The 13105-nt window shown below is 34.6% G+C and overlaps 2 protein-coding genes across 11 annotated transcripts in view; both read right to left on the reverse strand.

Annotated features, from left to right (window-relative positions):
- Positions 1-6084, reverse strand: part of LOC143243964 (uncharacterized) — a 49222-nt gene extending 43138 nt beyond the window's left edge. For 2 of the 3 annotated variants that reach the window (XM_076487869.1, XM_076487859.1), the window contains exon 1: positions 3080-3648. The gene's annotated coding sequence lies outside the window, so the exon portion shown is untranslated. Of the gene's footprint in view, positions 1-3079; positions 3649-5981 lie in introns of those variants that run through there. The other variant, XM_076487878.1, reaches the window with a different exon arrangement.
- Positions 6085-10365: 4281 nt separating this feature from the next.
- LOC143243989 (glutamate receptor-interacting protein 1-like) overlaps positions 10366-13105 on the reverse strand; it is a 101465-nt gene continuing 98725 nt past the window's right edge. For all 8 annotated transcript variants that reach the window (XM_076487934.1, XM_076487944.1, XM_076487919.1 and 5 more), the window contains one exon: positions 10366-11130. In XM_076487934.1, the coding sequence (XP_076344049.1) occupies positions 10888-11130 (243 nt within the window). In that variant the 3' untranslated portion in view covers positions 10366-10887. The remainder of the gene's footprint in view (positions 11131-13105) is intronic.

Consider the following 13105-nt stretch of genomic DNA (forward strand, 5'->3'; position numbering starts at 1 on the left):
GTACTGTCGAAAAGCTTTCTATTCTGCCTACCCACGAGAGTGTACGTACGCGATTGATTGCTTGGTATTAAACACAAGACTATGCAATGAGTGTTTGCACTGTGTTTACCGTCGAAAATCGAACTACGAATTGTATCTTTATCAACTCTCAAACTTATCACTGAGAGAACAAAGAGTTATGTATATATATCACCGACAAAATAAACCACCGTGAGATACAGTGCTAAAGTAAGTTGAAAGTTATCATCAGATAAAATATCTAGTTCTCCCCCTTGGCCTCGGCATGGCCAGGTGGGTTAAGGTGTTCGACTCGTAATCTGAGGGTCGCGAGTTCGAATCCCCGTCGCACCAGATATGCTCGCCCTTTCAGCCGTGGGGGCGTTATAATGTAACGGTCAATCCCACTATTCGTTGGTAAAAGAGTAGCTCAAGAGTTGGTGATGAGGGGTGATGACTAGTTGTCTTCCCCCTGGTCTTACACTGCTAAATTAGGGACGGCTAGCACAGATAGCCCTCGTGTAGCTTTGCGCGAAATTAAAAAACAAATCTCCACCTTTACTCAAGGGTGAGTGCGAGAGTTTATAATACTGATAAATCGAGTTTCGATATCCCTAATAGGGAAAATATAGAGAGTCCATTGGAGAGCTTTGTGCTTAATAACAAAGTCAATATTTGATATAATTTCTATGAATTAATTAGTTTGCATACAAGTGTTATTTGAACAATTAAAGCAAGTGTTATTTTAAAATAAAAATCGCCAAAAACGTTTTTGATTTTACTTTTCTAAAACTACAAATTTTTGTCATAATCAGTTCCTCAAAGTTTCAAGAAAAATGAGATCCGAGTTTGATAACAGCCTACGATACTTTTCATAATATTTTGTTATATTTGTGTTTTCAAGCATACTTTGCTTAAGTACACTTATGTTACACAAAGAACTCGTGATTTATATTATACGCCTACAGAAATTTAAACTGAACTCACGTATAAACAGAACTCTCAATAAATATACGTAATTGATAATTTACAACATTAAGACAATTAAGACAGACATCTCATCACTGGTACTCTTAACTCCTTATTGGAATATTTGAAAATAACGCTCTCAAAATAGTTGTTCTAATACCCAGAACATATATGAGAGATACATTACAAATAACATTGTAGAACCTATGAGCCGCCAGAAAGCTTATTTCCACGTTTATCATCGTGTGTTTATAAATACGTTATTGAATTATTTATGCTACACGTAAACTGTCTAGAGAGATGTTAACTGGTATTGTTAACAATCTGTTTGCTTTATGTCAATTCGTCAAGACTGTTTGCTAAACCTTTTTTGAATAACGTTGTTTACGTATGCAAAGGCTAGAAGTGTACAGGAAGCTACAGGGGTGCAACAGAGAGGAAGTTCAGGCTACCCATAAACGAACATAGTCATCTACCTTCTCATATCTTACAACATATACGAACAGAGTCAGCCACTTTCTCATATCTTGCAACATAAACGACACCTTTATCATAACATATCATTTCATTAATTTCATGCATATTGTAAAAAAAAAGTCCTATTAACAAGAAATTTAGTGTTTTTGTTTCAGACTAGAGCCAGAAGTAAAATGAACCCTTTACAAAGCAGTATCTAGATTCGTTATATTTATTCCCAAATAATATTTCAGCTGTTTATGATTCACTTGAATTGTTATGTTCTCGAATGTAATCTTTCAACACTCAGTAACCTTACCTAAATGTGTTTGTCTTTTTCTTGTTTTCATCTCTCCCATATAGTCGTTTAAACGGTTCTTTGTTGTTACATTTTTATTTCGTTTAAGGCTACACAAGCGCTATCTGGATATAGCTATTCCTATCTATCAACTAACAAACTAGAAGGAAGACACTGAACCGATATCACTAACCACCAGTTCTTGACGTAATGTCATCGGATTGAATAATTATACTTGACTATCATCACAAACTCTCGGATTCGCATCCGAACACGCCCTGAACGCCTGTTATCTGATTTTAAAACATTCATACATTGTGTATATTATAGGTTCGCTTCCTGTATCAATTGTCTTTCAATTGATCACGTTACCAAATTCGATATGAACCTCACGTATCCTGTATTTCTCACTCAAAACAACTGTTTACTTCCGGTCTCAGTTTTCTAATTCTCAGCCAAAATGTTAGTATGGGGGTTAGTATTCGTCCCCCGTTGGTACAGTGCTAAGTCTACGAATTTACAACGCTAATATCAGGGGTTCGATTCCATCGGTGGACTCAGCAGATAGCCTGATGTGGCTTTGTTATAAGAAAAAAACACAACGCACGACTTGTTAGTATTCTCATGATTTGTTTGTTTTGTTTTTGAATTTCGCACAAAGCTACTCGAGGGCTATCTGTGCTAGCCGTCCCTAATTTAGCAGTATAAGACTAGAGGGAAGCCAGCTAGTCATCACCTCCCACCGCCAACTCTTGGGCTACTCTTTTACCAACGAATAGTGGGATTGACCGTCACATTATAACGCCCCCACGGATGGGAGGGCGAGCATGTTCGGCGCGACGGGGATGCGAACCCGCGACCCTCAGATTACGAGTCGCACGCCTTAACATGCTTGGTCATGCCGGGCCATTCTCATGGTAGTAGCGATGTAAAATATGGCCGAAATAAGTAAAGCTGTCTAAAATTCCAACTGATGTGTTATTAAATTCCTTTACAGCCTTTTAATGTTATGATTTCTAGTTATTTATATAAAATTTCATATCAGTTTTTGCACAACTTAGTTATCGTTTTAGCCTTTACTTATCAGATAGTTATAAACTAATTTTATACCTTTATATACGTCAGGCCAGTAAAAACAAATACAAGATACACAGATTTAATTTTATGAAAATAAATAAATTGTCCTCTTGATAAATAACCAATACAGGCTAGTATTTTACAAAAACTTAAGTCGACTTTTTTTATTTGAATGTTCTCTGAGTCATTTCAGTCAATACTAATTTGTGGATTTACCCGAAGTCTGGATCAAAGATATTTGTTAATTAGCAAATAATGATCTGAGACCTGATGATAACTTACGTGGCGACTTAGGCAGAAATTAAGGCTGCACACCGGAGCCCTAAGTATCTGTCGCCCTAGGTTGAGTTGCTTCTTTTACGATGTTATACACAACAGATCGAAAAATAAGAGAAGAACTATGTTCCACACGATTTGGATAATTCATTCCGAAGTTCTACGTTTTGTTTTCTACTTTTACACCATGAGTAAGCAATTATTTTTCATTAATGCTGACTCTGATAACTTCCGGCTAAACCAGATCAGTGCAGTTCTTTCCGGTACATTGTTAGAGACCTTCAGTTCCCGCATTAGTAATGGCAGCTCAGAGCCTGGCAATAAATGTTAGTGAACTCCAATACTCAGATTGGTAATAGTAAATCTAGGTCTGACAATACATGTTAGTGGACCCCAGTAGTCATACTGATAAGGTAAATCAAAGTCTGACGCTAGTAACATGACTCTTCTGACAGTGAACTTTATACTTAAATAACTTTCCTGGTCTACTTGACATCAACGATTCAAAGATTAAAGGAGTAATCACGATCATGAAACTGTTTTGCTTGTAACAAACATCATGACGTGTTCACTAGCTACATCACTGTCAGCTTGATTCCCTCTTCGAAACTTGCACAGCAGAACTTTGCTGTTTATTTTGTTAGCTGTCAGTATTGTTTGTGAACTTCAATATGTGGGCGAAATTAATGATCACAGAACCTCTACTTAATGTAGACGTAACATACAAAGTGTAAAGGAACTACATATTAAGTTTTCAATGTCCTGGAATTATCCTAGTGGTCCTTCTCTGAATCTCTTCCACAATAACGCATTAGTCTTTCTTAGACCCCTCCCTCAGTGGAACAACGGTGTGTCTGCGGACTTATTTTGCAATTAATCGGATTTAGATACCTATGGTAGGCAGAGCAGAGATAGTCATTTGTAGTAGCTTTGTGTTTAATAGCAAATAAAAATAACAGCTTTTCATAGCCAAGTTGATCAAAATGTATACATTATTCAAAATGAGTGTTAACTAGTGATTGGTGTAGAAAATAATTACGTCACTCTAATTGGTAGATCGAGATAACTTTAAATTTACAGTCAGATTCAACTCTAAACGATAGTGCTTACCGAGGAATAGCTTTTATATTGTGGAGGTATATAAACAGATTGTAGGATTTTATATATATATTTACCATATTTGTCAAATAAGTGGAGAAGATCCTCATGAAATGGTTCGTTAATGTTCAAATATTGGCATCATCAGGATATGATATATATAAGTACCCTAAGACTAAATGAATAGTCTTCAAGTAAAGAAAAATTATCTCTAGTGTAGATCCAAAATGGATCCGGAATCAGATGTTCCTAGATTTTAAATTAATGTTTGTTTGTTTTTGAATTTCGCGCAAAGCTACACGAGGGCTATCTGCGCTAGCCGTCTTTAATTTTGCAGTGTAAGACTAAAGGGAAGGCAGCTAAGTCTTCACCATCCACTGCCAACACTTGGGCTACTCTTTTACCAACGAAAAGTGGGATTGACCGTAACATTATAACGTTCCCACGGCTGAAAGGGCGAGCATGTTTGGTGCTACGGGGACACAAACCCTTAAATTAGGGACTAGAAGCTAAATAAAACTCTCAGAACAAAATTATTTTATTAAGATGCAGGGTCCATGGTTAACAACAGTTCTGTGAACTATAGTAAATAAACTTAGTATAAAGGGTTTCCCTACTTTATAATAGATTTAATCTCTTGTGCTGGTTCTGGAGTAATAATTTTATAAACTGATTAACGATATTACAGCTTATGAAGGAAACTTTGAACTGTCGCAGGTCACTTTAAACAATATTGAACTATGTTTTCTTTGACAAGTTTTAGACTAATTTTTGTTATTATTTTGCCGTGGAAAGTTCGAAAGTAGATGAGAACATTAATCCCAGGAAACATTCACAGCTGATACTAATGTTTGTTATCGTCAACTTAACAAGTTGATAAATATGGTATTGTTCTGCCAAGGAAACTTTAACTGCTAAAACACAAGTTAATGAAATATGTTATTGTTCTGTTAAGGAAACTTTAACTGCTAAAACACAAGTTAATGAAATATGTTATTGTTCTGTTAAGTGTTTGGTGCTTCCTAGTTTAAGAATGAAACTCGCTTTCGATTTAAACAATCTTTAAAATCTCACAGTAAAAATATATCCTACACGTTAAACGTGTTGTGTAAAACTGGTACATTTAATATATGTTTCACTCAGTAAATCAGATGTGAGTTTACAGATTTACAATGCTAAAATCTGGGATTCGATTCCCTGTGGAGGACAGAACGCAGATAACCTATAGGACTAAAACATGTCAACAGAAACAAAACGTAATGCATTAATACTGATGTTACAATACCAACTAATTAGAAAGCTAACGTTACAAAATGCGTTACGTGACGAAAGCAGAATCCGTAAGCACATTGACGTCAAATATAAGTAATATCACACCACCTCTCGGTGCAAAGAAGAAGTCAGCTGCAATGGACGCCTGTTTGCCTTCCGTTTAACCAGTTAATTTAAATTGCAATTTTTTTTTTATTTGATAAAGTAAAAAAAACTTCAACAACACCCACCACTAACTCGTGTTGTAATCAAATATTAGGAATTGACCGTCATTCTTATAACGCGCCCACGATCTCAAAGGGCGTAGTACGGTTTTATTTTTGGCGGGAATCTAGATTTCACCTTCTTACAAAATATATGAATACGAAGGGGTGTTACCATGCTAGCCTGAGTTGCGCAACCTCAAGGTCGGACTATGAGTAGTTATCTATGAAGCAGATAACTTCGATTGCTTCAGTTTTGTTATGGATTTATAATAATCTTTGTATTTCGTATGTGTTAATAATTCTGTCAAATCAATATGAAAGCAAGAGCTTACCTTAGTTTTAGAACTACACAACAGCAGTACATTATAGATGAACAATCTAATATTTAACCGCTATCAAACTTAGATACCGTTTTTCTAGTTACCTCCACTCCGAATGTCAGGGAAATTATGTTTTCATTCCTGTGTGTGTCTGCCAGCAGGATTTCTCGAAAACACCTAAATGGATTTGGACGAAAGTTGGTGTGCTTTTGGATTATGATCTAACTTTGAATTGATTAATTCTTGGAATGTCAAGGTTAGGGAAAAAATCCCTATCTGTTAAGTTGGTGACTGTTTTTGTTTTTTCCTTATTTTTTGAGAGACAAATATTACCAACGCTAGATGACGGGGCATGCGCTCTTGTTTGTTTTGAAGTTCGCGCAAAGCTACTCGAGGGCTATCTGCGCTAGCCGTTCCTAAGTTAGCAGTGCAAGACTAGAGGGAAGGCAGCTAGTCATCATTAGATTTAGTGAACGTTCCTACTAAGCTGTGAGTGTTTAGAAACAAATGTATAAATACATATTCTAATTTTAAAACTTTAATGTAAGATTTGTTTGTTTGTTTTGTTTTAAGCATGAAGCTGTACAATGGGCTGTCCGTACTCTGCCCACCACGGGTACGAAAACCTGGTTTCTAGAGGTGTAAGTCCGCACATATATCTGCTGTGCCACAAGGGTGCTCTAGTGTGAAACTTGACATAGGAAGATAGAAATGGAAGGGCACTAGAGTCTAATAGACTGAGAAATTAAAATCAGCTAATACTGGTATAGCAGTTTGTCTGCGGACTTACAACGCTAGAAACCTGGTTTCGATACCCGTGGTGGATAGAGCCTAAATAGCCATTGTAGTTTTGTGATTAACTGAAAACAAACAAAAAATATTTCACGAAGATGTAGGGTCCATGGTTAACAGCAGCATTTCTGTCTGTTATAATAAACGGAACTAACAGATAACAAAAGACCCAACTTTACAATATATTATGGTTCGTTTATAGAACTACAGAGAGTAATAATATTACATGAACCACATTGAACAAGAGTAGGTTCTTTTCGACTGTTCTCTGCTAAAACGTCGCAGTAAAATCACTTTCCGGGATCCCTAGGATGGATTTGGTGCCAGGAACAGTGTGCAGTTCCACAGGTTACGATTACTGGTCTTGTTTAAGATAAAGGACTGCACTATACTTCGTCAGTGTTATGTATGATTCCAGTATAAACTAGTTTGTTTTATTTTAGGCTGTGATAGTCTCTTTGATTATGTCAGGTCTCTACGTAGTGGAATTCTTTTGTATACATGTTTATAGTTAAAGTCTGTAAATTCCGATTGTCACAAAATCGCGCTTTGTAGTTTGAGGTCGTGAGTGCGTAAGAAGAGTGACCGTCAAAAACCCACTATTTCATCAGACAAAAGTCACCTCGCTATTGGAGGCGTGTGCCATTAAAAAAACCGACCACGTAAACAACTTATGTACCAATTTTTATACAGGATGACCCAATAAAAAACAAAACAAATAGATTATACACCAGAAGACACGTCAGGTGTTCTCAAACTGTAATCCATGCCCAAAAATATTTGAAATTAAACTTAAGTAAAACGTCACATTTTTAAACATGATAAAAGTGGATATTATAAAGATATATTATTATATTAAAAAACCCACTTGAAATAAAAATGTATCTCAAGATGGCTGGTATGGGTATTAAAATGTTTATTAAAATAAAGTAGAGAACAACGTTTCGACCAGCTTAGGTTACCTTCGGGTTAACTGTGGATATATATTCCTCACTGTACTTAATGAAACACTTCATCTTGCAACCGCCTCGGAGAACTTTCTTCAGCAAAACGTTCTTTATTTTCTTTAGTAAACACGTACTTCATTTGGAAACATTCATAGAGTTAGTAAACTAAATCCAGAACAGTGACTAAAATAGTGTCATAACTGCTTAGTAACTTTGTCACAGAATTGTAGAAACAATGTTTAAGTTTAGATTTTATTTGTCTTACCCTTATAAGATCAATTATATTAAGCGTGGGGCTACACATTACTATCTGTGATGTGCCCAGTGCAAGGAGTAGGCCCCAGATTTGAGCAATAAAACCCTTAATTTATTGCTGAACCTCTGTGCGGAGAGCTCTCAGGAAGAAATAAAAATCTGTATATAATAAAAGGTTAATTGGTTACCTTTACTGTAATTCAAAATATTTAGAGGGATTTTTTTTTAACGGACAGTTTAAAATGGTAGCCTGCAGTGCAATCAGTTTTTCTCTCATGCATAAATTATTGTAGCGTATTGCACTCAACATTAGTAGTAAAAGGCTCTCTGCGCGGTGAGGAGACCACTAATTCAAGCATTATGAACCCTGACACTAACTGTGAAATTTAGTTTAATAAAACGTACTTTCCAAATTCTAAACAATTATTTAAAAAACGAACAAACTCTCAGTACAAGTAACTTTTTTCTAATTTTATTTCAATATACACAGCAGATATATCGTATTGCATTGGTAGAAAAGCAACCTTTTTCAGAAATTATAAAAAAATAGCAAATCGTAGATGTAAAATCTGCCAATAAATAAGAACAATATTTCGAAACATTCAATATATGCAATTTTCATAGCATTGAACTAAAACTCATATCTTGTCATAATTTCACTAAAAGATCGATATAACTAAGGCTTTCGAAAACTATAAATAGGAAAAAAATATTAAAAACTAATATCGTATTTTATGATTTAATTATGCATTTTATATATACATATAAAAAAAAATCACATTTCTTCTCCTTCCGCCATCTGTTGACTTGTTATGTTACGATCTATCGATATCATACAGTGAGTAATATTTAAGATTCTAAACCTAATTTTGGCGTTGCATTAGGTTGTCAAGTGATATTTTACCTTCACTTATCAACAACAAAAAACCTCAAAATTTGAATACTGCGAACAGCTAAATCTAATTAAACTTTAATTACAAACCAATATTTTTCTGAAATTAAATATATATCAGGATAAAAAGCCATTAGGTAAAAATGTGAATATTCACTTTTTGATGTACTGAATTATCAACATGAAACATGACTATGTTCGCATACGCTAACATTATGAAGAATGAAAGGAAAGGAAAGAATTACGTTTAAATGTATTCACTGCATCCTTCTAAATAATTAGAATTATCAAAATATTCGATTTCAGTTTTTTTTTTCACCAACATCGTGCATAGAAATTGTTATAAAGAAAAGACCAATAACAAAGAAAATATATTTAAGTTATAAGATAACGACTTTTCCGCTTATACATCTTAATAAATTATATTAAACTACGTATCTTAAAGACTACAAAACACTTAGTGTTGGGTTGTCCAAACAAAGCTTTTTCTATTGTTAATTGCCTAATGTTATGTATACTAGTCCACATAATATAATTCATGTTTTTATTTTACAAGTCGTATTTTGTTAAACATTACTTTAACAATCAACAAATTTTATGATTTTGGGGTTTTCGTTTAATCAATATGAACAAAAAATGACAAAGCTACGATTACTCTGTGATTAAAAACATTGTTAAACGTAGCTATTAATTGTTTATTAGAAACCACGCAAGAGTTTTTACAATTAGTGTTTATAGAAGACACGCAAAAGTTTAGTTGTTATAAGTTTATTAGATGCCACGTAATAGGTTTACCTGTTAAATGTTTTAGAGAAACCACGTAAGAGGAATATATATTAGTCGTTTATTAGAAGCTACATAAGTGGTTTATTTTTGTCAGATGTTTATTAGAAACACGTAAGTTGTTTATTCATAGACGTTTATTAGTAGCCATGTAAGGGGTTTATTTTTGTTAGAAGTTTATGAGACGCCACATAAATAAATTATTTATTAGAAGTCACGTAAGAGGTTTATTTTTGTTTACTCAGTAGTCAACCTTGACATGTCAATGCAGCTTCAATATTTAAAAAACAACAGTAAAAAGTAACCCAATTATCTTATAACTTAAGCATTTAACTAGCTTTAAGATAATACGGAAAGAAAGCAAGCATAAGACACTTTATTTTCTTGGTTTTAATAAATCATGACTTTCAGAAGAATTTAAGGATTTCAAATGTTGACCTTCTCTTTTCATAATAACAGTATTTTCCAATTGTTATTCCTGTGTCGTCAATACCACTAAATAGAGTTTTTGAACGAACCTCTTGGAAGTAGACTTGGTAGACTTTATATGATATTCGATTTTTTTTTTTTGCTGTAGCCCAAGTTAAACTTTTGTGCAATACAGATTTAAATGTTTTCGTTCTGTCTGAATGCAGCCAATCAGTCCTTTTATATTAGGTTTTGTGAATAAATAAGTTTGTATATCCTATAAAAATAGAGCTAGGTGTAAATAATTAGAAAAAACAACAACCCTGAAACGTATTTATTTGTTTTTCATATGTACATTCCTTCTATTTCAAACTTTTTTATAGAAAAAACTTAGAATATCAAAGAAACTTTGAGCTCAGTGAAACGTAACAGTATAGTAATAGTAACAGTAAAGTGTCCAGATCAAATAAGTTATTAAACCTGGGATATTTCTCAACATTTGTTTAATGGTAACAGTTATTAAGAAAGGTTTAAGAAAACAGATTTTGTCAGATGTTGAATCACAAACAAGACAATCCGTCAAAACTTTTCCACAGCCCAGTTTGAAAGCAAAATGAAGCACAGTAAGGTGGGTTTGGAAAACATTTGAAACTCAAGATGACTTAACGTATTTATTAAATAGTTCTAATTAAAATATATTTCAGAACAACATTTTATCTTCTTCATAATCTAATGTTATGCAAGAAGAATGGCTCATTAAGGTAGTTGTATTGTGAGGACAACATTTCCTAAGAATAGACATAATAATTTTACATCATCTCGGTTGAGATTCGTATTCACATCAAAGGGCCTTTGTCAACAGTCCAGAGCCCTCTGGTGTAAGCTGGGGTGATGAGCAGTCTTCTCGATCGTCTTCATCCATCCATGGATGGAACGTGCTTTCCTTCGCACGAGTATTTCCTATTAGAGACATCTGGCTTTCACAAGCTCGTCTGCTCACAACAATTTCTATACGATCTCCCGCTGCAGCTATCAAAGGAACAGCTAGGCAGCAGTCGAAGTCGTTAGTTTCGGTGTTGTTCACCTAAAAATAAAATCAGTTAGGCTAAAGTTTGCAAAAGAAGATAAAAGTACAAAAAAAAAAAACTAAAAAAACACCAGAAATAAAAAGTTGTAATGGTTGGAAAACACAAACCAGTATAAAATATCTCAAGTATAAGAGAAACAAATTAATATAATTTTTGATAGAAAAATTACAAATAGCATTTTCAAATAGAAAATCTTTGTTGTTTTTTTTTAATTTCGCGCAAAGCTACGCGAGAGCTATCTGCGTTAGCCGTCTCTAAGTTAGCATTGCAAGACTAGAGGGAAAGTAACTAGTCATCACAGCCCACCGCCAACTCTTGGGCTACTCTTTCACCAACGAATAGTGAGATTGATCGTAACATAATAACGCTCCAACGGTTGAAAGGACGAGCATGTTTGGTGCGACGGGGAATCGAACACCTTAACCCACCTGGCCATGCGGGGCTGTTTAAAAATAGATTAATCAGAAAATGAACAAAAAACGTTCGAACGTTAACTTGTTCTTCAAATACTTCAATGTTCAAAAGATCGTATTAGACACTCTTATCCAGAACATACAAGACCTTTGAGCGTATTACACATTAAAAATATGTTGTTGTTTTTATTATCATAGCTTAAAACTATGTCTTTAATTTCTTATTAATGAGTCAAAAATTTTAACAAGAGTTTCATATTGACTTTTCATGTTTTTTAGTGCACTATTACAGTTTTGAACGTAAAACACCAGCCAAGCCATAATACTGAATTCACAAAATAATTGCATTCACCTTAAAGGTGGCAACGCTGTCTAAAAGAGTTTTCTGTGCCCAACATGACTGGTACAGTTGTAAACCCTCAGACTTACCGCTAAGCCACCAGGAGGCTCTTCTGAAAGATGGTATAAAATTCTTTGTTGGTGTGAGAACATAAAACAAATACTATAGTTCAAATTGTACAACTGTTTCCGAAATATGTCCGTGTTCCCCGAAATACAACATACATCAATAGACAAAATGAACTTTTTAAAGGATATGTTTTAAATATTTTCCTTTAAATGTTTGGTATTATTTATCAGTGAGAGCTTTCGGCATGACGTAATAATGACGTGTGAGGCTTAAACAGTTCCTGAATGTCGAGATTTTACGTGACGTCTCAAATTTTTACGAGAGTTGGAGAAACAAACGTTTAAGAATACAATAATAGGTGAGTGAGTTAACCAGTTAGCCAGATTTTAGTTTACCTCGTATATACGAGAACAAATAATGTAATAAGACTGTGACTGTCAAGATTTAATGTTGGTTATCGTTAGTTCACGAAATAATGTAACTTGCAAAACTTTCACTTGAAAAAATGAAACGCTTCACTATCTGTACTTTGATTACTTATACAGTTTACTGCTAGGCGTATCTGGCTCGGCATGGCCAAGCGTGTTAAGGCGTGCGACTCGTAATCTGAGGGTCGCCTGTTCGCATCCCCGTCGCGCCAAATATGTTCGCCCTTTCAGCTGTGGGAGCGTTATAATGTTACAGTCAATCCCACTATTCGTTGATAAAAGAGTAGCCCAAGAGTTGGCGGTGGGTGGTGATGACTAGTTGCCTTCCCTCTAGTCTTACACTACTAAATTAGGGACGGCTAGCAGAGATAGACCTCGAGTAGCTTTGTGCGAAATTAAAAACAACAACAAAAAAAACAAGCTGGGCGTATCTTACTGTCTAATGGTTTTAACATATTACAACATTAGCAGGTCCTGCTTGACATATCTTACTTATAGTATCTTGTATTATAGTTTTAAAATACTATTGATATTGGTCAGTCGTCCTGGATGTATCTTACTTGCAGTATTCTACTTAATGGCTTCAAAATACAATGATACTAGCCAATCTTACTGTGCATAACTTAATTGTAGTATCCTGTCTAATAGTTTTAAAATACTACTGATATTAGCAGGTCCTGTAGTGTCCTGTCTGACGGTTTCAAAATACCAGTGGTACTAG

The sequence above is a fragment of the Tachypleus tridentatus genome, chromosome 1, assembly GCF_004210375.1.
Source record: "Tachypleus tridentatus isolate NWPU-2018 chromosome 1, ASM421037v1, whole genome shotgun sequence".
In the NCBI taxonomy this organism is placed as follows: Eukaryota; Metazoa; Arthropoda; class Merostomata; order Xiphosura; family Limulidae; genus Tachypleus; species Tachypleus tridentatus.